This window comes from Asterias rubens, chromosome 5, assembly GCF_902459465.1.
Source record: "Asterias rubens chromosome 5, eAstRub1.3, whole genome shotgun sequence".
Taxonomy (NCBI): Eukaryota; Metazoa; Echinodermata; class Asteroidea; order Forcipulatida; family Asteriidae; genus Asterias; species Asterias rubens.
This window is the reverse complement of record NC_047066.1, coordinates 18,341,709-18,367,861: the sequence shown is the minus strand read 5'-3', so window position 1 is coordinate 18,367,861 and position 26,153 is coordinate 18,341,709. Positions and strand designations below refer to the sequence as shown.

Here is a 26,153-nt window from a genome sequence, read left to right as displayed (position 1 = left end):
CTTGCTTGGTCTGTATTTTGGTTAGCTGAAACACGGTCAAGTGGAATGAAAGTCTAGTGATCGCGCGTGCATGTTTTGCGGGAATAGTCCTCGATCGGGCACTATCTTTTTGACTGGTTACAGCGCCCTCTCTTGGCATGAACCGTGAACAGCAACTAAACAATTTCATTTCTTTTCAAAATTTCTTTTCTTATTTCAAATTTAAGACCGTTATAAAATAGAATTGACTGGCAACATTTGGTAAATAGTGCACGTCTATTCCCCTCGGGCCTGTGAGTGACCAGAAGAGGGACCTCTTCTGGTCACTGAAAGTCCCTCTGGGGAATCGGCCGCAGGAAATAGGTCCCTCTTCTGGTCACTCAAAGTCCCTCGGAGAAACAGACGTGCACTATTCACCTCTTTGCCAGTCAATATGTCAAAAGATTAAAGCCACGGTGTGGCATGAACTGGATGCAGAAAAGACGCGCATATATTGTGTGGGAAAAAGTTCCCGGAGTGGGCAATTTTTGGCTGGTTACAGCGTGGTCAAATGATGTGAACCATGAACAGCAACTTAATAACTGAACATTGGGAAATTAAATGTGTCCTTTTATTGTTGAATCTTTTTTTGGGTTAATTGTGGAATTAAAATAGGTCATTACCCTGAAAAGTTTACATTTTAGAACGAGGAGTGTTATAAAACAAATTTGGACTGGCATAATTCAGTCACTAGTGCACGTCTATTCACCCTCGAGCCTGTTAGTGACCAGAAGAGGGACTTATTTCCCTCGGCCTCTTTGGGGAATAGACGTGGACTATTTACGAATTATGCCAGTTTGATGTGTGTATGGGCTTTACATGGATAAAATAAAAATAAAATAAAGTCAAACAATTGATTAAAATTGTGCATATTATTATTTGTGCAATTATACAGTTTGTGTGTAACAATGTTGAAACAAACATAAAGGAATACATGCTTTGATTAAAACACCAAGGAATTTTAATTCAAAATAGCAAAAGTGGGAAACTTTGGAGCACCAAAAAGGGACAACTTTCGAGCACCAAAAAAGGACAACTTTTCAGCACCTAAAAGGCACACATTTTGAGCACCAAAAAGAACAACTTTCGAGCACTAAAAAGCCACAACTTTCGAGCACCAACAGGTACAAATTTTGACCACGAAAAAAGAGCAATTTTTGAGCACCAAAAGGTATACATTTGGAGCACCAACAATGAGAATTTTGGAGCACCAAAATGGGACAACTTTGGAGCACCAATAAGAACAACTTAGAAGCACCAAAAAGGGAACTTTTGTGAGCATCAAAAAGGGGCAAATTTGGAGAACCAAAATGAACAATTTTGGAGGTTAAAGAGATAAACATTACAGTTTTAATACTTAATTTGGGATCATAATACACGTACATGTAGCTGACTGAAACAAATTGTGCATGCATAAACATTTAAGACAGTCAAGTACATGTGTATGAAGTAAACAACACTTAATCTTTCAAAAACTTCCAACTTCCTTCACCTTTTGCGTGATTTTGATTGATTTGCCTGACCCCATGCCACAAAATGCAGCAGTAGTCAACAAAAACCCTCCAGGCTGGTGAAGGATGGTGGAATAATTGAGAAATAATTTGGCCTTAGACCTGGGCAACTAGTGCGACAAGTGTCGTAGTCGGGACTATAGATTGATTAGTTGTGTCACGACTACCGTTTTACAACTACATGTACTCGATTAATCATGCCACCCTGAATACTTAAAAAAGAGCAAACTACCTGTTTGGTGAATCAATTGTGTCGTGACACGACTTGTCATGACAACATGATTTTCTTACAAACCACATTCAGACATCAGTGACACAATCCTTTCAGCTTGAATTTAACTACATTGTGCCTGCGGTAACCACTGCCACAGTGCATCTTGAGAATTCAAAATTAGTCAGGACTTGTGTTGTAGTCGCTACTATTTGAGGCGCGACTAGTCGAGTGGTACATTTCATTAGTCGCCCAAGCCTATTTGGTTCAATAAAGCGTCTGTAACAAATAGTGTGCGACATTAGGAAATGTCTTTTTAGCTTTTTCTTACCAACAATTTGACAGTTAGATCCTGAATATCCCTGCAGGCATTGGCAGAAAAAGTTGCTCCCACCATTCTGGGTGAAGCAATTACCGCCATTTTGACAGATGCCAGGAGTGCATTGCCCTATAAGAAGAAAAAGGGAAACTTTAAAGACAGTAGACACTATTGGTAATTGTCAAAGATAAGTCTTCACAGTTGGTGTATCTCACCATATGCATAAAACAACAAACCTGTGAAAATTTCACCTCAATCGGTCGTCGAAGTTGCGAGATAATAATGAAAGAAAAAGCACCATTGTCACACGAAGTTGTGTGCTTTGTGATGCTTGATTTCGAGACCTCAAATTCTAAACTTGAGGTTTTGAAATCAAGTTTGTGGAAAATTACTTCTTTCTCGAAAAACTACGTCACTTCAGAGGGAGCTGTTTTTCACAATGTTTTATACTATCAACCTCTCCCCATTACTCTTAATCAAGTAAGGTTTTATGCTAATAATTACTTTGAGTAGTTACCAATAGTGTCCACTGCCTTTAAGACACAAGGTGAACATCCTCTAAAGGTACTGTACTGTTAGGTAACTACTCAAAATATACGCAAGCATAAACCTTACTTGGTAATGAGCAATGGAGAGCTGTTTGTAGAATCAAACATTGTGAGAAACGGCTCCCTCTGAAGTAACATGGTTTTGGAGAAAGAGGTAATTTCTCACTCAAATAATTTTAAAAACTTTTGGTCAGAAGCCTTTTTATTCCCATCTGAAAGCACACTATTTTGTACAACAAGGGTGTCTTTCTTTCATCATTTTCTTGCAATTTCAATGACAATTTGAGTTGAAATTTTCACAGGTTTCTTATTTTATGCATGTTGGGATACACCCACGGCAACCTAGGGCTGAAACAGGGTTACCCCTTTTACAGTCCATATGGATGTAGGCTTGGGTATCATCAATCCAAAGCCTGGCTGGTAGAGCAGACTCGAACCCACACTCTGCTGATCAAACACCAGAGCTTGAATCCGGTGCTCTTAAATATGTAAATAACTTGATGCACTCTCTTACCAGTTTCACAGCGAAGCCCTGAATACCCAATTGCACAGGCACATGTGAAGCTCGTTCCAGAGGTCACACAATTTCCAGAATTCAAACACGGACTACTAGCACAAGGATCAGGGCCAACTAGATATAACAAAAAGAAAATTTGATATTTTGTAAAGAGTGTGATGCGATCTGTTAGTATAATGTCCGAACAGGGCGAGTCAAAAAGAAATTCATAATATTAATTATATCATAGTAATTATATCACAGGTCCCTCATACCTTTTGTTTTTAAATCATCATACCTTTGATCTTGCTATTCTTATTAATTGACCATTGTTAGTTGCATCATGATGCAACTTCACTCCTATTGGTTCATAGCCACCAATATTGTTTCTGAAATAGAAACTTTGATTGGCTGTTATTTTCCCGCTTCTTTCTGGATCCTTCCCTTAATCCCTTTCCCCTCTTTTTTTCTATAAATGGATTTGTATTTGTTTGTACTTGTTTTATGCCTCTGCAGAAGGTCCGGTTTGGATCGAAAGCTAAGGCCACCGACCCTATTCATTAACTATATATAGTCTTATAGCGCACGTTTCTACCAAACAATGTACTCAAGGCGCCGAGTATATACATACTTTCAAAAAGATTTGGTATTGCAGTGATGAATTCTGAGACCCAATTATTTAGCAAGGTGCTACGGTGCATACAGCAGCCACAGCCAGGAACACGGGGGCGAACCCCTTCTCTTTTCGATAAGTGCACTGGGTTCTTTTACATGCATTACACAACACATGGGACCAATGGCTTTCAGCCCATCTGAAGGACGAAGCAATTGTTAAGTGTCTTGCTTAAGGACACAAGTGTCACGGCTGGGCATTCAAAACCCATACTCTGCTGATCAGAAACACCAGAGTTTGTGCTCTTTACCGCTCGACCACGACAGTTCACTAAATAATCCCTTTAATAACAAATCCGAAAAATTATTTACAAAGTTAAGAAATTCAAGTGAAAAATAACTTACTGACTAATGTCTGGCATCTAGGCCCAGTATGTGTGGTAGGACACTGACAGAAGTATTGTGTGCCAGAAGCAGTACATATTCCATTATTCAAACATGGTGATGAACTACATGGATCCACTGTCAAAGGAAAAAAAAAGAACATTCAAAACAAAACAGAGAGATCGCCGACATTGGGTTATGGCTCAGTTGCAAGAGCACAGGTATGTTTAAAGGGAAGGTACACGTTTGGTAATTACTCAAAACAAATATTAACTTAAAAACTGACTTGTTAACAAGTATTCGAGAGCTGTTGATAGTATAAAACATTGTGGGAAACGGCTCCCTCTGAAGTAATGTAGTTTTTGAGAAAGAGGTGATTTCTCACTAAAATAATAAAAGACTTCTAGCTAGAAGTCGTTTATTCTTATCTGAAAGCACACAAATTCGTCAAACAAATGTGGTTTTTCTTTCATCATTTTCTCGCAACTTTGATCCCAAATTTTCACAGGCTTGTTATTTTATGCTTAAGTTGGGATACACCAAGTGAGAAGACTGGTCTTTGACAATTACCAAACATGTACCTTCCCTTTAACCTGAGGTGGTTAGTTAGAATCCTGCTCTAGTCAATTCTTCTTTGTTCGAACCTAAACAAAATTTACCCAGTATTCGCTTGTGGATTATTACGAAGTAAGGGAATAATAAAAGTTGCGACGAGTTCTTTTAGCTGCAATTTAAAACTGGCAGGTTCATGGCCATGCAAAAAATGATAAAGGTCTGAGCCAAAAGACGAGGGCCTTTACCGCTTGGTAACGACCCTGCAAGATTTTAAACGGCAGTTTAGTTTAAGAACGAGTCACTACACTTTCATTCCCATTCATAAATGCTTTTTTGGTTAAAATGCGTAATTAAGAATAAAACTCTGTAAAACTTATCCGTTTTGTGAGCTCAGTACGTGTGTTGTGCGCGTAGTATCTAAACGCATCCCAAAACAACCGGTTATAAACAGAGCTCCAGCTGGTCATTATCAACCATTTTAACACCCCCACGTGACCAAACTCCACCAATAGCAACAGCGAAACTGTGTAAGGTATATATGAACGGATTTTGAAATCAATATCAACGACATACCCTTCAAAATGCGACAATCAGGTCCTTCATATTGAGTTGTACAAAGGCAGACAAAACCATTGGTGACCATTGAGCCAGACGCAAAACATGTCCCTCCATTCTGGCAAGGTAGAGATGCGCAATCATTACCTGAAAATGGAGGGGAAAATAATTCAGTTAAAGGCAGTGGACATTATTGGTAATTACTCAAAATAATTGTTAGCACAAACCCTTTCTTGGTAATGAGTAATGGGGAGAGGTTGATGGTATAAATCATTGTGAGAAACGGCTCCCTCTGAAGTGCCATAGTTTTCGAGAAAGAAGTAATTTTCCACGAATTGGGTTTTGAGACCTCAGATTTAGAACTTGAGGTCTCAAAATCAACCATCTAAACGCACACAACTTCGTGTGACAAGGGTGTTTTTTCTTTCATAGTTATCTCGCAACTCCGACTACCAATTGAGCTCAAATTTTCACAGGTTTGTTGTTTTATGCATATGTTGAGATACACCAAATGAGAAGACTGGTCTTGGACAATTACCAAAGGTGTCCAGTGCCTTGAGGTGCTTTGCTCAATGTGCTCATGTTTTACATGTATAACCGGGATTTGAACCCACACTCTGGTACCACGCTCAGTAAACTACACGGCCCGACCGCGACAAGAGATGATTCAACTATTTTAGCACTACAGAAAAACTCCATTGAAGAAAGAGGCACAAGTAAAGCAACCTTTTTCATCTTGCAACTCACACATGTTATGTCCATGTAATTCCTTTTCCAAAAAGTGAGCTCAACTGGATCATGCACAAACCAGTAGGACTTCCCCAAGCAGATTAACTGCTCATCCTTTAGGCTTAATGACTCAAATAGTTCAATGTCAACACACTCGCTCGTTGAAAAGGATGTACATGTACATGTATAATTTCCATAGAGTTAAACATAAGAACTAGAGGGCGCACTGGCCTCACCGCTGTTCAGAGCTCTACATCGAGTGCCAAATAGTTTTGCGCATGCGCGAGATTTTCAGAAAGTCCAACATGAGATGAATTATTCATAGCAGTGACCCCATCGCTGTTTTGTGCATGTTTCTATGACTTTAAAACCGAGACCGAATGACGTCAACGATGAGTTTTGTTAGTGTTGTGAGTAAAATTGAATTTCCCTGATATTAAAACAATGTTTGTTGTAGAGGAAAATTATTATTTTATCAAATTATTCCGTTTATATAGCAGCAAACCCTCTGGAATTATCAAAATCAGTGGGATTCCACCCACGTTTTTCTGACGCGGCCTACATGTACATGTTTCGCAATTGCCCAATGCTTGTGTACATTACTCTTGATAAAAATGCTTCACCAGAGCGTCGTCATGTGTTACAAAAATAAACAGGGAATTGTTTTCAAAGGGTTTGCTTTCTCAATTTTGAGTGGAAAACATTAGTTGTTATATATTTCTTACGTGTGAGGTCTATTTCTCAACAAGAAAATTCACATTACGTAGATTTTGAAGGATCAATTCGACTCAAAATCCGACCATCACAACTAACTTCATTGCATATTCATGTTTAGTTTTCCATCTTGGCTTTTAATTGGTCAAAAATCGCGATGACCCCAGATCGTTTTCAACGGTTGAAAGGCTATGTTTTGTTTACGATTTTGACTCGGGAGGGCGCTCGTCAACAATTTCCCACATGCGCAAAACTAACTGTCAGCGAGTAAGCAGCGGTGACCTATATACGCACTCCGGCATGCGCGCAGGCAGCCATTTTCTAAGTTGACAAAACTGGCATCTCACAGCGTGTGTTTGTGCGGCCATTTTGTAAGTTGAACAAACAGCATCGCGTGAGTGTTCAATAAAACAAAACTCAAACGTGTATTTCATATTCAACGCGCATGCAGAATGATGCGCTTGTCATCTTGCGGTCTCGTGGCGTTTGTGCACGAAGCATCACTCGTGCGCCCTCTAGTTCTTATATATTACTCTATGATACTTTCCGAGTTTTTGTGGGCAACTCGGAAATTCTTTAATGGAACTTTCCTGTAACGCGTAGGATTCAGTTGAAATAAATAAAAGACTTACTTGTTTGACAGTTGTGTCCGGAGTACCCATTTGGACAGTCACAGCTATATACATTCCCAATATCATTACAGAATCCACCATTCAGACAGGGAAATGAAGCACACACATCTAGAGAGATGAAACAAAAATAATTTGCCGGATTTTAATGTATGTAAATTTTCATCAGGTTAAAGAATACTATTTGTGTTTTACCATACACTGATGTGTGTTAAGTAATTTACAAGGTTAAGTGGTTTACAAGGTGCTGTGGCGCATGAACACTGGGGCGAACCCCTTCTCTTTTCGAGAAGTGCACTGGGTACTTTTACGTGCGTTACACAACACACAGGACCAACGGCTTTTCGTCCCATCCGAAGGACGAAGCAATGGTTAGTTTTGGGACCCGAATCAAACCCACACTCTGCTGATCAGAAAAACCAGAGTTTAAATTTGAAGCTCTTAACCCCTCGGCCACAACTGTTCCACAATTACCAATGGTGTCCAGTGACTTTAACAATGTACATGTACTTAATTATGGCAGTGTTGAAATCAATGTAGAGTGTCATGGCCGAGTGGTTAAGAGCATCGAATTCAAGTTCTGGTGCTGATTCACCAGAGTGTGGGTTCGAATCCCGGTCATGACACTTGTGTCCTTGAGCAAGATACATTACTATAATTGCTTCTCTTCACCCAGGAGTATAAATGGGTACCTGCGAGGGTAGAGGTTGATATTGAGTATAAAAAAAGCCACAAGCGCCTTACAGGCAGCTCAGGGCTGTATACTCCCAAGGGAGCTGAGAAACATTACAGGGATGTTATTGGCCCAACATGCCCAATGACCAGGGGACTAATGTAAAACGCATTGATACGGTTATTGTGAAACGCGCTATATGTCATGGGGTGACAGGTCTTTTTCTTCAGCCGCGCCACGCATCTGGAACTCTCTACCACTTAATCTTCGATCTTGTGTTTGTACCGCAAAATTCAAGTCTCTTCTCAAAACTTATCTTATGTCACAGGTTTTCAATGACTAATTTTGTTGTTTCTGTTTTTCTTTGTGTTGTGTTTTGTTTTTGTTTTGTTTTTGGTTTTACTGCGCCTTGAACACCCAGCAGGGTGGATATGTGCACATAACAAGTCTTATTATTATTATTATTATTATTATACAAGAATTTGTTATTATTATTATTATTTATTTACCAACTAGTAGTTCACATGTCGTTCCAGTGTAACTGCCTGGGCAGCTACATCTGAAGGTATTGCCAGTTCCAGTCAAGACGCACTGTCCTCCATTCAGACAAGGGCTCTGGAAACAGGCATCTGAAAACAACAAAATGACAGTATTTTTTTAAAATACTCACAACGTCGCATTTGAGAAAGTAAAGACTAAAAGGCAGTGGACACTTTTGGTAATAACTCAAAAGAATTGCTCGCATAAAAAACTTACTTGGTAACGAGCAATGGAGAGCTGTAGATAGTATAAAACATTGTGAGAAACGGCTCCCTCTGAAGTAACGTAGTTTATGAGAAAGAGTAACTTTTCACTAAAATTTTTGAAATAGATTTTGAGACCTCAGAATTAGACTTTCAAGTCCTGAAATCAAGCATCTGAAAACACACAACGTCGAGTGACAAGGGTGTTTTTTCTTTCATTATTATCTCGCAACTTCAACGACCAACTGAGCTCAAATTTGCACAGGTTTGTTTTTTATGCATATGTCATGTATGTTGGGATACACCAAGTGAGAAGACTGGTCTTTTACAATTACCAATAGTGTCCAGTGCCTTCAAGACTGGCCTCTTCTTCAATGGCGCTTTTATGTACCGGGGGTAATGCTCTTGGTTATGCCATTTTGGGAATGGCTTTCATCTCCTGCCGTCGATTTCACCAAACTCTTTCTAACTTAGCATTAATCTTCGGACTTAGAACGAGCTAAGTTTCATATACAAAGGTGTAGAACGCATCCTAAGTAAGGACGAGTTACTCATCCTAACTCGAGATAGGATTAAAGACAGTGGACACTATTGGTAATTGTCCAAGAGTGTTATCTCAACATATGCATAAATCAACAAACCTCTGAAAACTTGAGCTCAATTGGTTGTCGAAGTTGCGACATAACTATGAAAGAAAAAACACCCTATATAGTCACACGAAGTTGTGTGCTTTCAGATGCTTAATTTCGAGACCTCAAATTCTAAATCTGAGGTCTCAAAATCAAATTTGTGGGACTTTCTCAAAAACTTTGCACTTCAGAGGGAGCCATTTCTCACAATGTTTTATACTATCAACCTCTCCCCATTACTTGTTACCAAGTAAGGTTTTATGCTAATAATTATTTTGAGTAATTGCCAATAGTGTCCACTGCCTTTAATCCTAGCGTTTCGTGAAATCGGCTGCTGCTGTCTCAGCTGACTTACCTGGCGCATTTTGACAAGTTACTCCGGAGAAGCCAAAAGGACAGGAACAGACGAACCCTGCTCCTTGCACTACACACTGTCCACCATTCATGCATGGAGAGGAATTACAGGGCACAGTGAACACTGAAACGAAACACAAGATAATCTGCTATTACTCTCTCTTAAAGGAACATGTTGCCTTGAATCGGTTGAGTTGGTCTTTGAAAAGCGTTTGTAACCGTTTGTTATAAAATGCATATGATTAGAAAGATATTTTTAAAGTAGAATATAATGATCCAAGTATCACTCGAAATTGCGTGGTTTTCCTTTCACCTTGTCGACAAACACGGTCGGCCATGGCCATGGCATAACATGATTCGCACGCATACCGCCGGGCAAAACCTTTGTGTTTTGGCAGCCAGCTAGAAAGTGTATGCAATCTTACCATGACTACGCGTCTTTTTGCCCGGCGAAACATGACGTATACAGTGTTTTACCAACAGAGGGCGATTTGAATGTAAACATAGGTCACATCGCCTATACTTCAGAAGAAACACAGTCTTTAACACTATAAAAAAAAACACTGTGTGAACGTGTGTAAGTTTACAAAGTGTTTCAAGTCACTACATATGATGTGGACTTCTTTTGCATGGTACAAATGTATGCTTCTGAGCAAGGATTGAACACGATTTATTCCCCTACAAAAAAAAAAACCCAAATCCGCCTTTCGACCGCGTTAGGGCAGTCTCAATAGTATTTTTATCACTTCCGGGGGTATACAGGATTCGCCCTGCAGTTTTAATCAGCGTTCCATCACCTTTGTTGTGCTGTATATTTAATCAGCTTTAGAGGTGGATTATAATGGCTCCTTTAAAGATCTTATCATTTGTGATGGATATGATGTCCATCGTGGTAATGTGTTCTGTTCTTTAATAACTGTGTTGGGTATGACTAAATAAGCCCCCGGAAGTGATGAAATATGTTTGAGAGTGCCCTCACACGTTTGACAATACAATGCATTAAAATCCCGCTCTTACTTTCACAAAGGTTGCCTGTTTGACCCGGTGGACATTGACAGATAAATCCAGCTACTGAACCAGAAGCCGTGAAGCAAGTTCCACCGTTGCAGATATTTGGAGTACTACAAGAGTTACCGGTGACTACAGAAAATAAAAGGATCATGCATACCAAAATAACAAAATGCAAAAAGAATTATTATGGTGTATTATCTCGGCGAGTCCTGGCTCAGCAGATAAGAGCAATGAACTCAAGCTCTTGTGTTTCTGATCTGCAGAGTGTGTGTTTGGGACCAAGTCGCGACAGTTGTGTCCTGTGCCCAGTTTCCTAATAGTCTGTAAGCACAAAAATTTCCTTAGCATGAAATTTCTTCCTTGATAAAAACAGGAACACCAACCAAATTTCATCGTGATTTTCAGGATAAACAAGCAACAGCTGAATACAAGTAGCAAGAAATGTGCAACAAATGGAAATTTGGTTGGTTATCCTGTTTTTATCGAGGAAGAAATTTCATGCTAAGAAAATTGCCTTACAGGCTTTATGAAATTGAGCCTCGAAGCAACACACTTTAAAACCATGACGCTTCTTCCTTCAGATGGGACATACATGTAAAGCAGTTGGTCCCGTGTAAACATGGTAAAACGCAAGTAAAAGAACCCAGTGCATTTATCAAAAGAGAAAGGGTTCATCTGGTGTGATCAGCAGCATATTGCGCAACAGCACCATGGTAGCTTAATGTCCCATCCAAAGAACAATAGAAAAGCATCTTTCTCAAGGATACAAGTGTCATGACAAGGACTCGAACCCACACTCTGCTGATCCGAAACGCCAAAGCACGAGTCTATGCATGCTCTAAACCGCTTGACCAAAACATGTCACTATTAATAACAAAGGTACACAACCTTGTGAAAGTAAATAAGTTCTAAAAAACATGCATCGTCAAGGTCAGTATGCTAGAATAACATGAATTACTTTATATATGTGGTTTGCGTACCATGTGTGTATTTACTTGCCAGGTAGAGTTTGTTCTTAGAGAACTGTCTTTCCTTATTCTACTACCACGGAGTGCATTTATCGGATGTTAAATAAAGAGTAGTAGAATAAAGAAAGACAGTTCTCTAAGAACAAACTCTACCTGGCAAGTAGATACACACATGGTGTTACCGCAAACCAAATATATATTGGTACCTCACCATGCAATGGCTCAAATCATATATATGAATTACTTTATCGCTGACAATATCACCACAGCTGTGTTTTGACCTGGTGTTTGGCAGTTGTTTCCAGTATGTGTACTGGGACAGAGACAGGTGTATATGTTGCCTGATAATACCTGACAAGTCCCAGTATTGCACGTATTGCTTGAACAATGGTTCACAACAACCACAAAAAACACAGCATGCAAATGAATGTCACAAACATGCTACAAAAACAAATGACATTGAACATCAAAGTACCAGCAAAAACCCATTATATGAAAATCTCTAAATATGTATTTAAAGGAGGAGTTGGTCTATGATAAGCGTTTGAAACCATTTGTTATCAGATAGATGTTATACAAGTAGAATATACATGTAATATGCCTCGAAATTGCATGGTTTTCCTTTTACCTTGCGAACTATGGATGGCCATTTCGTGGAGTACAAAGAATTGACCCCACAAATTGGAGTGCCGTGTTAGTTCACGTCGTTGAGAAGGAAAACCATGCAATTTCAATTTGTGTTAATCATTATACTCTTTTAAAACATCTTTCTAACCATATGTATTTTATAACAAACGGTTTCAAATGCTTTTCATATAGCGTGTGTCTAAAAAAAAAAAACTATACTGTTGAAATGACCATGATGACTGCCGAATAAAAAATATCTAATTCTGGGGGGTAACTTTCAAACGACACCAAAAAGTTTGGAAATAATTCATGCTTGGGTGAGCACTGTTCACTGAAGATTAAGTAGCCTACATCTTGGAGTGAATCTAGTGAGCTCCAAAGGACTTACCTCTCACAAATAGGAAGGCTAATTCCTTCGCAGCCTAATTTCATTACCCTTTACAAACGTGAGCAGTGCTCACCCAGCATGAATTATTTTCAGACTTTTTGATGTCATGTGAAAGTTGAGTCCATAAGCTATCAATACATCCAAACCTTTTCCCCCAGAATAACATATATTTTATTCGGCAGCCATTTCAAAAGTGCAGTTATTTTCTTTTAAGACAGCCTGTAGACCAACTCGCCCGATCCAAGGCAATGTGTCACTTTAATAATCTTACGTGGTATTTCGCAGTTGTTTCCAGTGTGTGTGGACGGACAATTGCATCTGTATGTAGAGCCTGACGTTGGCTCGCACATACCCAGATTATTACAGGGGTCTGGTGAGCATGGGGTCACTACAACAAAACAGTCATGCAACAAAGTTCAAATAAAGTACCATGTGGACAGACATTAAAGCAAACAAACAACTGCAAACTTGGCCGCTGCTAAAAAGGTAAGCCTTTTGTGGATTTTGTAAGCATTATTTGAAATTATAAAATAACTGTGCAAAGTAATTTTTTGCTTGTGTGACGCGAGGACAAGGGGTTAACAACCAGTAGATTAGTAGAATAAAAAGCAAGACAATTCTTAAAATAACATAATCTACCTAGCAAGTAGATACAAACATGGTGTCACCTAAGCTTGGGCGATATTACGATATTATCGAATATCGCGATATTAATTTGCAAACGATTGCGATATCAGATCGACTTGGCTTTAATCGAAATATCTACATATCGCAATATATCGCAATATCGATTAAATATCGCAATATCACGATGTATTTCCTAGCTGACACATCTTGCACCCAATAGGTTTGGAGTAAAACCAGAAAAATAGGTCATTAGAACACCTCTCTTATGCTATGGCCGTCTCTTCTACAACTTTCATTTGGAGTTTGAAGACTGATGATGTCAAATGTAATTAATCACGATTATATCGAATATCGCGATATATTGTCGGCGATATATCGTGAATAAAATAAATCGATATCGCCCAAGCTTAGTGTCACCGCAAAATATGATAACATTCATTCATATTTCACTTTTCTCATTTTTTCTGTGGATAGTGAGTATGTACAACTAGAAGGATATCTCTTGTGCTGCCGAAGCATTATGCGTACAATACAGTTGGTTGCCTCCAAGTTGCCTGTAAGAGTTACCCTGCGTGAAATGGCCTTGAAGATGCTATGTCAGATTTGTGGCCCCAAACATTAAAAAATAGATTTTTTTGAGTGAATGGTATTTCAAAGAGTATCACTTGCTCTAACAAAAAAGATTTACTTTTACTTTTAATGGTCAGGAACCATGACAAAAATTTAAAACGTTTCTTATAAAACACATAAGAATTGGCCACGTGATATATTATTATTGTCGGGATCCCGACAAAAACTAATTTTGAGCACTTAATTTCACTGCTACTAATAATTGGCGAACTTTTTCGAGCAATGGCTCAAATGAAAGCTTGTTACTTTCTCGCCCCCATCAAAATACCTATTGAGTTTTAAATCAAAATTTTGGGGTCACATCGGCCAAAAAACACACATAGCATCTTTAAAGGCAGTGGACACTATTGGTAATTACTCAAAATAATTATTAGCATAAAACCTTACTTGGTAGCGAGTAATGGGAACAGGTTGATAGTATAAAACATTGTGAGAAATGTCTCTCTGAAGTACAAGGTTTTTGAGAAAGAAGTAAATTTCAACGAACCTGATTTCAAGGCGTCTCGAAATCAAGCATCTGAAAGCACACAACTTCGTGTGAACAGGTTTTTTTTTCTTTCATCATTATCTCGCAACTTCGATGACCAATTGAGCTCAAATTTTTCACAGGTTTGTTATTTTATTCATATGTTGACTTTACACCAATTGAGAAGACTGGTCTTTGACAATAACCAAAAATGTCCGGTGTTTTTAAAAACTACTAAATATTTGGAGCAAACAGCGAAAAGTTCTACGCAAGGCTCCAGCCCTGTACTTACATGTTATTTCACAGTTGGCTCCAGTCCGTCCACTAGGACACTGACATGTGTATCCAGTGCCAGCCGGCGTACATACACCAGTATTGCAGGGATGCGGGGAGCAAGGATTTGAGACTAAAAGCACAAAGGAAGACATGCAGTTTACGCTAATTACTTTTAGCTCTTATTATGCTTGCGTTTTTCAAGTTGTTAGTAAGATTTCAATTCTACAGACCTTCATCACGGTGTGGCCATCTTGATTTTACTCCATTCCAACTCATTTGTCACCAAACTGAGGCTGGACGCAAAAATAGTCTGGTGCCATGTGCAATGAATGTTAGCATTCATTACTGTTATTGGAAACAGGGAACATGACCAAGATGGTGACAGCGTGATAAAGGCATAGAGTTATATATAAGAACTAGAGGGCGCACTGGTGATGCTTCTGGCACAAACGCGACGGGACCACAACGAGACACGCCCGCCATTATGTACGCGCGTTGAATACGAAGTACACATTGGAGTTTGTGTTTATTGAACGCTAACGCGATGCTGTTTTGTCAACTTACAAAATGGCCGCACAAACACACGCTAAGCAATGCCCGTTTGTTCAACTTAGAAAATGGCCACCTGCGCGCATGCCGGGGCGCGTATATAAGCCAGTGCGCCCTCTAGTTCTTATATATAACTCTATGGTAAAGGTCTAAACCAGGCCTGGAATTTCACGGTGCCCTAGAGGCCATGACCTCAGTTGCCCTGCTCTTGGCCTTGGTGACCCTACAAAAGTTTCCCTTTGACTTAACGATTTTGCGAAGGAAGTGCCCTTTTTAAAATGAAAATGGCCTTGCCCTATGAAAGATAAAATTCCAGGCCTGTTATACTCAATTCTAATGCTCTATGCTTTACCTAAATATTAATAATAGTAAGACATGTAATGCGCATACACCCACCCTGCTGGGTGTTCAAGGCGCAGTACAAAAAACAAAGGCAAAACAAAACAAAACAAAGAAAAACAGACACATACATGTAAGATAAGTTTTGAGAAGAAATATGAATTTTGTGGAGAGGATTTTTGTTGTCGAAGAGGAGTTCCAGATGCATGGCGCAGCTGAAGATAAAGACCCGTCACCCCATTTGTATACTATTTTTTGGTTTTCATTATCTTAAAACCATGCCTAAATTGCATAACAAGTAAAAACCTCTTAAAGCCATTGGACCCTTTCGGTACAGAAAAAAAAAAAAAAGTTCACAGATTTACAAATAATTTACAGGGTTTACAGAAGGTAATGGTGAAAGACTTCTCTTGAAATATTATTGTTCCATGAAATGCTTTACTTTTTGAGAAAACATTAAAACAATACCAATTCTTCTATAGCGAGAATTCCGGATTTAGTTGAAACACATGACACGGCGAAACGCGCGAAAACAAGAGTGGGTTTTCCCGTTATTTTCTCCCGACTCCGATGTCCGATTGAGCCTAAATTTCCACAGGATTGTTTTTTTATATATAAGTTGTGATACACGAAGTGTGGGACTTGGACAATACTGTTTACCGAAAGTGTATAATGGCTTTAAGTACGAGCAAGTTACACTTACACACTTCACAGTTAGTGCCTGATTGCCCATTAGGGCATACACAAGTGTATCCATTTGATGTCCCGTCTGATCTAAAGCATGTTCCGCCATTACAGGCTGTAGAAGCCGAATGCTAGTAATTTTACTATGCCTTCTTGCAGTAACACCTGCTGCGTTACCAAAGACACGCGCACGCAGTGATGTTTTGACTCAGCTTTTTCGTTCCATCCGAAAAGTACCATTGCACGCTGGCAGCGTGCCAGCGTGCAATGGTACTTTTCGGATGGAACGAAAAAGCACGGCGAGTGACTCAGCGTGCAATGGTACTTTTATTTGCTATCACGTGACGGACAATCCTCCAATCAAATGGCAAGGATCTGCTTGGGTGTTATATAAAAACATTTAAATACCTCTAGAATCCTCTAATCTGATTGGTTAAAAATGGAGTCATGAAAATAGCTATGCCCCCACTTACTTTCACAGTTGGTGCCTGATTGGCCATTTGGACATGATACACAAGTGTAGCCAGTTCCGGATCCTGATCTAAAGCATGTTCCCCCATTACAGGTTGAAGCCACATCACAAGGATGTGCAGTAACTATCAAAGAAAAGAAGCAAGCATACTACAATAACAAAATAGCCGCAGCTAACGTCTACAACCAAACACAACTAGCAAAAGCTCTATAGCATGTATACAGGGCGAGTCAAAAAGTAGTTGAACCGGATTGGTGTTGTTTTACAAAATAAACAAATGACACTCAGATGTTCAGTAAAGCAAATTTGTAACAAGCACTCTGTCCTGCTCAAGAGGGTGTCGTGGCCGAGTGGATAAGAACACTGAAATCAAACTCTGGTGCTTCTGTTCAGCAGAGTGTGTGGGTTCGAATCCCGGTCGTGACACTTGTGTCCCTGAGCAAGACACTTAACTATAATTGCTTCTCTCCACCCAGTGGTAAATGGGTACCTGTGAGGGCAGAGATGGTTCTTGTAATTGATTTAGCCGAGTAGCTCATTTGTTGCACGAGGCTGTATACTCCCCAGGGAGCTGAGATGGTTTAACCATTTAGCCACTGGACCGCCTGGCCACTGGACCGCCTGGCCACCTAAAGCGATACACTGTATTATGTGGTAGGAGGAAACCTCGCTATAGCTTTTGTTTGTAGAATAAAAAGAAACATCAAAATAAAACTAGATAGTCATTGGTATGTCTACGCATTGGTGAATCCATCTAGTTTTGTATAGATCATTATTGATTCATCCCTTCACAGTTGACTTGTCGAAGCTAATGATGATGAAATAATTTTAGCGCTTACCCAACAAAACGATCATTAGTAAACACAAAGGAAACGGTATTTATCATTTATGGTGATATTGTCGAAAAGTAACTTCTTCGCAAATAATCAGCACTCAGCCAGATAAACGCCTTGAAAAGCTATTTTGTCCATTTTATCATTATACACAAATAATCGCCACAAATACTACCGTAGGCGATTAACGAGGGGGTTTATTGTGTGCCCCCCCCCCCCCATAAGGACTTATACAAATATCACCGAAAGGGTAAAAAATTGTGCATTTATTTATAAATAATCAGCATTGGTAAATGTTGAACTATGATTCCAGTAATTTACTGCAAGAATCTTGAAAAATCATTTCGGCAAACTCGGGCGGTGCAGGGACTAGAGGGTTAAGGAGTGAATTAAGGCCCAGTGACCAGGGGTAATAATGTGAAGCGCTTTGGGACGCCCTCCGGGTGTGAAAAGCGCTATATAAAAACGGGTTATTGTTATAATTATTAGAAAAAATGAATGAAAGAAATTGATAATTCCTAAGAGGAGTTCTGTCATTTTGCAAGCTGTCCATTGAATACTTGACAAAACAAACATGGCAAATATGTAAAGTAAAGCATTTAAGCTTTTTTATACCCTTTGCTACTTGTACTCAGATGTTTAGATTCAGTCAAGCATTAAGATTCCATGGACAGCTACAAACAGTGAGTGCTTTCAGTAAAACAGGCATGACTTCTCTTAGAAATTATCAATTTGTTTTATTCTTTTTTTTTAGATAGGCGGGAGAAAATGTCATAGTTTTGAGAAAGAAGTAATTTTCCATGAATTTGATTTCGAGACCTCAGATTTATAACTTGAGGTCGCAAAATCAACCATCTATATGCACACAACTTGGTGTGACAATGGTGTTTTTTTTTCTTTCATTATTATCTCGCAAGTTCGATGACAGATTGAGCTCAAATTTTCACAGGTTTGTTATTTTATGCATATGTTGAGATACACAAACTGTGAAGACTAGTCTTTGACAATTACCAATAGTGTCCACTGCCTTTAGAGCCATTATACACTTTCGGTAAACAGTATTGTCCAAGTCCCACACTTCGTGTATCACAACTTATATATAAATCAACAAACCTGTGAAAATTTAGGCTCAATCGGTCATCGGAGTCGGGAGAAAAAAACGGGAAAACCCACTCTTGTTTCCGCGCGTTTCGCCGTGTCATGACATGTGTTTAAAATAAATCCGTAATTCTCGCTAACGAGAATTTTTATTGTTTTACCGTTTTCTCAAAAAGTAAAGCATTTCATGGACTAATATTTCAAGAGAAGTCTTTCACCATTACCTTCTGTAAACCCTGTAAATTATTTGTAAATCTGTGAATTTTTTTTGTTTTTTTCTGTACCGAAAGGACCCAATGGCTTAAATACAATATATGTGTTTCACTGGGGTTTCGAGTGTCAGTTGTTGCTATGTTTTAAAATCATACATCTTGGTCAACTTCAGCCTGTAGTTAATTCAAAAGCTCCACTGTTGCAAGGATTGCTTGAACAATTGGCTCAGAGCAACTAATATAAAACACATCATGCAAACAAACGTCACATGCTAAAAAAGCAAATACAGTATAATGGTTCCCTGTGTCATCAGATGTAACTTACAGATGGTTTAATTTATCAACAAAGATAAATGTTTACCTTGTTGGCAGTTGGTTCCAGTATGTGTACTGGGGCAGAGACATGTGTATATGTTTCCTGATACCTGACAAGTCCCAGTGTTGCATGGATTACTTGAACAAGGGTTCACAACAACTAATAACGAAAAAACAACATGCAAACAAATGTCACAAACATGCTACAAAAACAAATGACATTGAAATTAAAAACAATGGTGCTATGACATGCATGTCATCAGATAACTTAAAGGAACATTACAAAATTCGTTTTTGCTAACAAAACATCTGCTGGCAGTGTAGGCACTTTATGTAATCCACCATACACATAAACTGACAAACCTGTAGAAGTTTGAGATCGATCGTCCATCTGGGTCACGAGAGCATAGTGAAAAACCGATTACAAATTTTGCATTGCATCGATGCCAAAATAAAAATGAATAAAACGCTAACTGAGCGATAAACTCCAAACGCGAAGTTAGATTATTTACTTCTCCTCAAAATATGACATTTCAGACAGAAATATTTCAAGGGATGTTTTCTACTTTCATCATCGTAAGACCGTGTAAGTTTTATGTAAATCTGTGATCTTCACGATTTTTGTTTCTTACCAATTCTGTAACATTCCTTTAAGGATGGTTTGAGTTATTAACAAAGATGCATTTTTACCTTGTGTTTCGCAGTTGTTTCCAATATGTGTACTCGGGCAGAAACATCGGTATGTGGTGCTTGACAGTGGTTGACATGTTCCAGTGTTGCACGGGTTGGGCGAACAAGGGTTGGTTGAAACTGAAATAAAAGCATACAATCTTATTAATACAATCCTGCTAGAAAACAGAATGGTTCTACAATAACACAAAAAAGGGAATATTCATTTTGGTATTAACCATATACACTGATGTGTGTTAACACTGTATTATACTCATGTTTTGTTTTTTTCCACAGAACTCTGTAAAGTATCGAGTATACCGTGCTAACACACAAAGAGTTTATGGGTAAAACCAAAAGAGTATTCTTTATCAGTTTATCCCCGAGAAGCTTATGGTTAAGTGTCTTGCTCAAGGAGACAAGTGTCAGAACTGGGATTCGAACCCACACTCTGCTAATCAAAAACCAGAGCTTAAATCCGGCGCTCTTAAAGGCAGTGGACACTATTGGTAATAATACTCAAAATAATTTTTAGAGTTAAACCTTTCTTGGTGACGAGTAATGGGGAGAGGTTGATGGTATAAAACATTGTGAGAAACGGCTCACTCTGAAGTGCCATAGTTTTCGGGAAAGAAGTAATTTTCCACGAATTTTGATTTCGAGACCTCAGATTTAGAACTTGAGGTCTCGAAATCAACCATCTAAACGCACACAACTTCGTGTGACAAGGGTGTTTTTTTCTTTCATTATTATCTCGCAAGTTCGATGACCGATTGAGCTCAAATTTTCACAGGTTTGATATTTTATGCTTATGTTGAGATACACCAACTTTGAAGGCTAGTCTTTGACAATTACCAATAGTGTCCACTGCCTTTAACCGCTCGGCCACGACACCCAATATAACTTTTCAGAAAGCTGAAGATAACAAAACAAAATAAGGTTTTCAACCCACTGGTATCACAAACGATAGTTTAAAACTCAACTCCCGAGTTCATTTGAGTCTGTTCAGAGAGAGAGAGGACTGCTCTATACATGTTAATCTTTTGTTAAGTTGATTGAAAAATGCATGGCTAAAAGCAAGTTTGAGTGGGCACAAATAATCGACCCGTTGTTGACTACTGACCAGCAACGTACATGTGCAGTGACGCACTCCCTCGAACCACTCATTTGGAAGTCTAGTCAACCTTCCACCTTTTCGCTATAGTGTCACTGGCTCCCCTCTGCGCTTTACAAATGTTAGAATGGAACATGCTGTTGGGACCAGTGAAAAAAACACGGGCTCGAGGCTGGTTCCAAACGGTCGACCACAGTAGTCAACCCATGGCTGACCAGCCGGGGTATGAGTGCAAATGGTCAACCTTTAGTTAAACCATTGTGCACACTCGAACTTGCTCTTAGTTGATTGTTTCTCGCAACCTCCTAAATACTCCAATTGGAGTTTAAAATAACAAACCTGTGAAAATTTTAGCTCAATCTGTCATCGAAGCTGCGAGATATTAATGAACAACCTTGTCACGCGAAGTTGTGTGCTTTTAGATGGTTGATTTCAAGACTTCAAATTCTAAATCTGAGGTCTCGAAATCAAATTTGTGGAAAATTACTTCGTTTTTGAAAGTTATGTCACTTCAGAGGGAGCCGTTTCTCGCAATGTTTTATACTATCAACCTCTCCCCATTACTCGTCACCAAGTAAGGTTTTATGCTAAAAATTATTTTGAGCAATAGTGTCCAGGGTCTTTAAGTAATCGACTTTACATGTAGTTCCATTTTTACCTTGTGTTTGGCAGTTGGTTCCAGTATGTGTACTGGGACAGAGACATGTGTATGTGTTGCCTGATACCTGACATGCTCCAGTGTTGCAAGGATTGCTTGAACAAGGGTTCACAACTAATAACAAAAAACAACATGCAAACAAATGTCACAAATTATGCAACAGGAACAAATGATAACTAATAATAACATCGAACTACACACAACAAATGTAACAAGGTAAAATTGTGTTGCAGGGGTTGACAAATCATGCAACAGAGAGAAATGATAACTAGACATAATGGTACAGCATTTTCAAATCATGGTATTAGGTAATTTACAACTGTATGTGTTAACTAAACTCCTCTGTGAATAAAAGGCTGATTGAAATTTTAAGGAACCTTGGAAATTTCAGTATTCAGTATTGTGGACAAAACGGTGTGTTTAAATAGTGAAAATGTTGCCGTTAGTCAAGGCGAGGAATAAACATGTCATCTTGCATTAAAGGCAGTGGATACTATTGGTAATTACTCAAAATAATTTTTAGCATAAAACCTTACTTGGTTACAAGTAATGGAGAGCTGTTGATAGTATAAAACATTGTGAGAAACGGCTCCATCTGAAGTAACGTAGTTTTCGAGAAAGAAGTAATTTTCCACGAATTTGATTTCGAGACCTCAGATTTAGAATTTGAGGTATTGAAATCAAGCATCGTAAAGCACACAACTTCGTGTGACAAGGGTGTTTTTTCTTTCAAAGTTATCTCGCAACTTCCGACTACCAATTGAGCTCAAATTTTCACAGGTATGTTATTTTATACATATGTTGAGATACACCAACTGAGAAGACTATTTGTGGAATTTGACAATTACCAATAGTAACCATGTCTTTAAAGACAGTGGACACTATTGGTAATTGTCAAAGACCAGTCTTCTCACTTGGTGTATCTCAACAAAAGCATGAACAGATGAAATAAGAAACCTGTCAAAATTTGAGCTCAATTGGTCGTCGAAGTTGCGAGATAATAATGACAGAAAAACACCCTTGTCACACGAAGTTGTGTGCCTTTAGATGGTTGATTTCAAGACCTCAAGTTCTAAACTTGAGGTCTCAAAATCAAATTCGTGGAAAAATACTTCTTTCTCGAAAACTATTCCACTTCAGAGGGAGCCGTTTCTCACAATGTTTTATACTATCAACCTCTCCCCATTACTCATTACCAAGTAAGGTTTTATGCTAATAATTATTTTGAGTAATTACCAATAGTGTCCACTGCCTTTAAAGGACTCGTTCCAAAAATGTAAACACATCTGGCACAGTACAGTACATTGAGGAACAGATCCCAAACCAGAAAACATTTGGGGAGGAAAAACTACAAGCTGCTACGCTTACGTTCACAATTGGTGCCTCTTCGATCACTCGGACATACACAAGTGTATCCATTTGCTGTGCCCTCTGATCTAAAGCACTGTCCCCCATTACAGGTTGTTGAGCCAACATCACAAGGATGTGTAGTAACTATCAAAGAAAAGAAGCATGCATACTACAATAACAAAATGGCAGTCGGCTAATGTCTACAAACCAAATAGCAAAAGACTAGCATGTACATGTACTGTATGTATCGTAAATAAACTCATCGAGCTAAGTAATGCTATAAACAGCAAATGCTCTAGCATGTAATATCACATGCGCTTCTGCAAGGATTGCTTGAACCAGGGTTCACAGCAAACTAATTAAAAAAACACCGCATGCAAGGTCTGTGACCTTAGACAAGTTTTTACTTACCAATTATGTAATTTTCCTATGAGCCCGAACAAGAATATGCTTACCAGAATAAGGTACCAGCCAATGCATCACATCACATGCACAATTTGTGGCTGGTATCCCGCTTATTTTGCTAAGTAGGAAGATGTTAAGCATGATTCTCTGCTTAAAGGAACGTCACAGAATTGGTAAGACACAAAATCGTGGAGACAGATTTACATCAAACTTACATGGTCTAATGATGATGTTAGTAGAAAACATCCCTTGAAATATTTATAACTGGAATGTCATTTGGTGAGAAATAAATAATCTAATTTCGCGTTTGAAGTTTATCGTTTATTCATTTTTTTTTCTTCTATCGATGTCATGCAAAAATAATGTGTAATTGTTTTTTCACTATTTTCTCGTGACCTAGATGGCGGATTGATCTCAAACTTCTACAGGTTTGTCAGTTTATGTATATGGTGGATTACATGAAGTGTGTACACTGCCAGCAACTGTTTTTTAAGCAAAACCAATTCTGTAATGTTCCTTTAAGCGGCTCTGTATGAAATTGGGCGCTGGTCTTGAACGGGAAAACATTTGGGAACTTCAAGCTGCTGCTACACTTACTTTCACAGTTGGTGCCTGATTGGCCGTTTGGACATGATGCACAAGTGTAGCCATTTCCCGATCCTGATCTAAAGCATGTTCCGCCATTACAGGTTGAAGCCACATCACAAGGATGTGTAGTAACTATCAAAGAAAAGAAGCAAGCATACTACAATAACAAAATAGCCGCAGCTAACGTCTACACAACAAAAAGTAGCAAAAGCTCTAAAGCATGTACAGTAAATCCACCTTGTACGCTGTTGCAAGGATTGATTGAACAAGGGTTCACAGTAAACTAATAACAAAAACGCAGCATGCAATTGAATGTCACAAATCATGCTACACAAATATTAACAGTACAGAACTTTGAGATATTGGTGTCCAGATGACTTGTAAGTATTAACTATACTCCGAGAGAATATTATGAAAGAAAAAAAACCCTATTGCACAAATTTGTGTGCTTTCATCAGATGCATAATAAAAGGCTTCAAGCCTGAAGTCTTATAATATTTCAGTGAGAAATTATCTCTTTCTCAAAAACTATGTTACTTCAGAGGGAGCCATTTCTCACAATGTATTATACTATAAACAGCTCTACATTGCCCGTTGCCAAGTAAGTTTTTATGCTAACAATTATTTTGAGTATACCAATATAGTGTCTAGTGCTTTTAAGTAGCTCCATGGAATAGACCGATCCAGTAGGCTCTGCCCACGACGCACGTGTGAGCAAGAACACTTGGGGCTCTCCAATGCCTTTCTGCACAACTTTGCCGCGCGCGCCAAGCATACGCGCACGCATGTTGGACCTTAGTGTCGGACCTTCGTTGCGTTGTGATTGGTCAATACGCAATGGGGCGGAGCTTAACGGATCGGTCTATTGTAAAAGGTCCTGAATCAGAAAACATTTGGGGACTTCAAGCTGCTGCTACACTTACTTTCACAGTTGGTGCCTGATTGGCCGTTTGGACATGATGCACAAGTGTAGCCATTTCCCGATCCTGATCTAAAGCATGTTCCCCCATTACAGGTTGAAGCCACATCACAAGGATGTGTAGTAACTATCAAAGAAAAGAAGCATGCATACTACAATAACAAAAGAGCTCAGCTAACGTCTACAGCCAAATAAACAAATAGCAAAAGCATAAGTGATACCATAGATACACGGAGAACGCTGAGCTCGGCCGCCCTCTGTGTCATCTGTGGACAAGGCATATCGATACAGCGCGCCATACGCGTGTTTGGTAAATGATCTTTGTGTGAGACACATGTATGGCAAAATGGTCATCACTTGACACCATGTAAGGCAAAATGGCAAGATGGCATCGTACATAGACCATTTCTACTGTTTTCATTGGTCAATGTGATGTCTACTGTATGACAAAATATTTTGGCATACATGCGTAAAACAATGGCGTGCGCGCGTCAATAAAAATGGTCTCACAACGAAACCACACACACACAATGACACATACACTCAGCGTTCTCCCGGGTTCTATTTCTATGAGTGATACTCATCAAGAAAAATCATGCTACCAATCAGATTGACCATAGGAACCATAACACCTCTCTTAATATTCATGCATGACGTCACCATTCTACCCAAAATGAGGCCATCGGCACACGCACGCCACCACCAATACCAGCCACTCGATCTTAGTTGCAGTGGCTGTGCCGATGGCCTCGTCTTGGGTTAGAATGCATGGTGATGTTTTGCGTGAATATTAACAGAGGTGTATCGTAAGTAGTTAATTTGGTTCCGATTTTACCTTGTTGGCAGTTGTTTCCAGTATGTGTACTGGGACAGAAACATATGTATCCATTGCCCGATACCTGACAAGTCCCAGTGTTGCAAGGATTACTTGAACAAGGGTTCACAACAACTAATAACGAAAAAACAACATGCAAACAAATGTCACAAACATGCTACAAAACAGAATGACTGGAATAAAAGTTAACACGTCAACAGTGATTTAAGCAATCAACATTGGTATGAATTTTTACTTTGTGTTTGGCAGTTGTTTTCAGTATGTGTACTTGGACATATACATGATAATAACACCAGTTTCCGACAGGCGGACAGAGTTGCGCCAAACCAAATAGGTTAGGAGCGCCTCTAGGTCAAATAATTTTTTTTTTTCAGACAGGCGAACTTAACATAACATTTACATTGGCTCGACCCATGACAAGATCAACGTCTGAAACCCAG

The 26,153-nt window shown here is 39.0% G+C and overlaps 1 protein-coding gene across 8 annotated transcripts in view; it reads right to left on the bottom strand.

Annotated features, from left to right (window-relative positions):
- Positions 1–26,153, bottom strand: part of LOC117290362 (neurogenic locus notch homolog protein 1-like) — an 89,365-nt gene that overhangs the window by 43,363 nt on the left and 19,849 nt on the right. For 2 of the 8 annotated variants that reach the window (XM_033771713.1, XM_033771714.1), the window contains 17 exons: positions 25,714–25,827; positions 24,883–25,005; positions 23,969–24,091; positions 22,985–23,110; positions 21,617–21,730; positions 19,866–19,985; positions 19,222–19,335; positions 16,719–16,841; positions 12,946–13,062; positions 10,698–10,820; positions 9,682–9,804; positions 8,464–8,583; positions 7,285–7,392; positions 5,228–5,356; positions 4,121–4,237; positions 3,122–3,238; positions 2,072–2,188 (listed from right to left, as the gene is read on the bottom strand). In XM_033771713.1, the coding sequence (XP_033627604.1) occupies positions 2,072–2,188; positions 3,122–3,238; positions 4,121–4,237; positions 5,228–5,356; positions 7,285–7,392; positions 8,464–8,583; positions 9,682–9,804; positions 10,698–10,820; positions 12,946–13,062; positions 16,719–16,841; positions 19,222–19,335; positions 19,866–19,985; positions 21,617–21,730; positions 22,985–23,110; positions 23,969–24,091; positions 24,883–25,005; positions 25,714–25,827 (2,028 nt within the window). The remainder of the gene's footprint in view (positions 1–2,071; positions 2,189–3,121; positions 3,239–4,120; positions 4,238–5,227; positions 5,357–7,284; positions 7,393–8,463; positions 8,584–9,681; positions 9,805–10,697; positions 10,821–12,945; positions 13,063–16,718; positions 16,842–19,221; positions 19,336–19,865; positions 19,986–21,616; positions 21,731–22,984; positions 23,111–23,968; positions 24,092–24,882; positions 25,006–25,713; positions 25,828–26,153) is intronic. The other 6 variants (XM_033771716.1, XM_033771717.1, XM_033771715.1 and 3 more) reach the window with 5 other exon arrangements.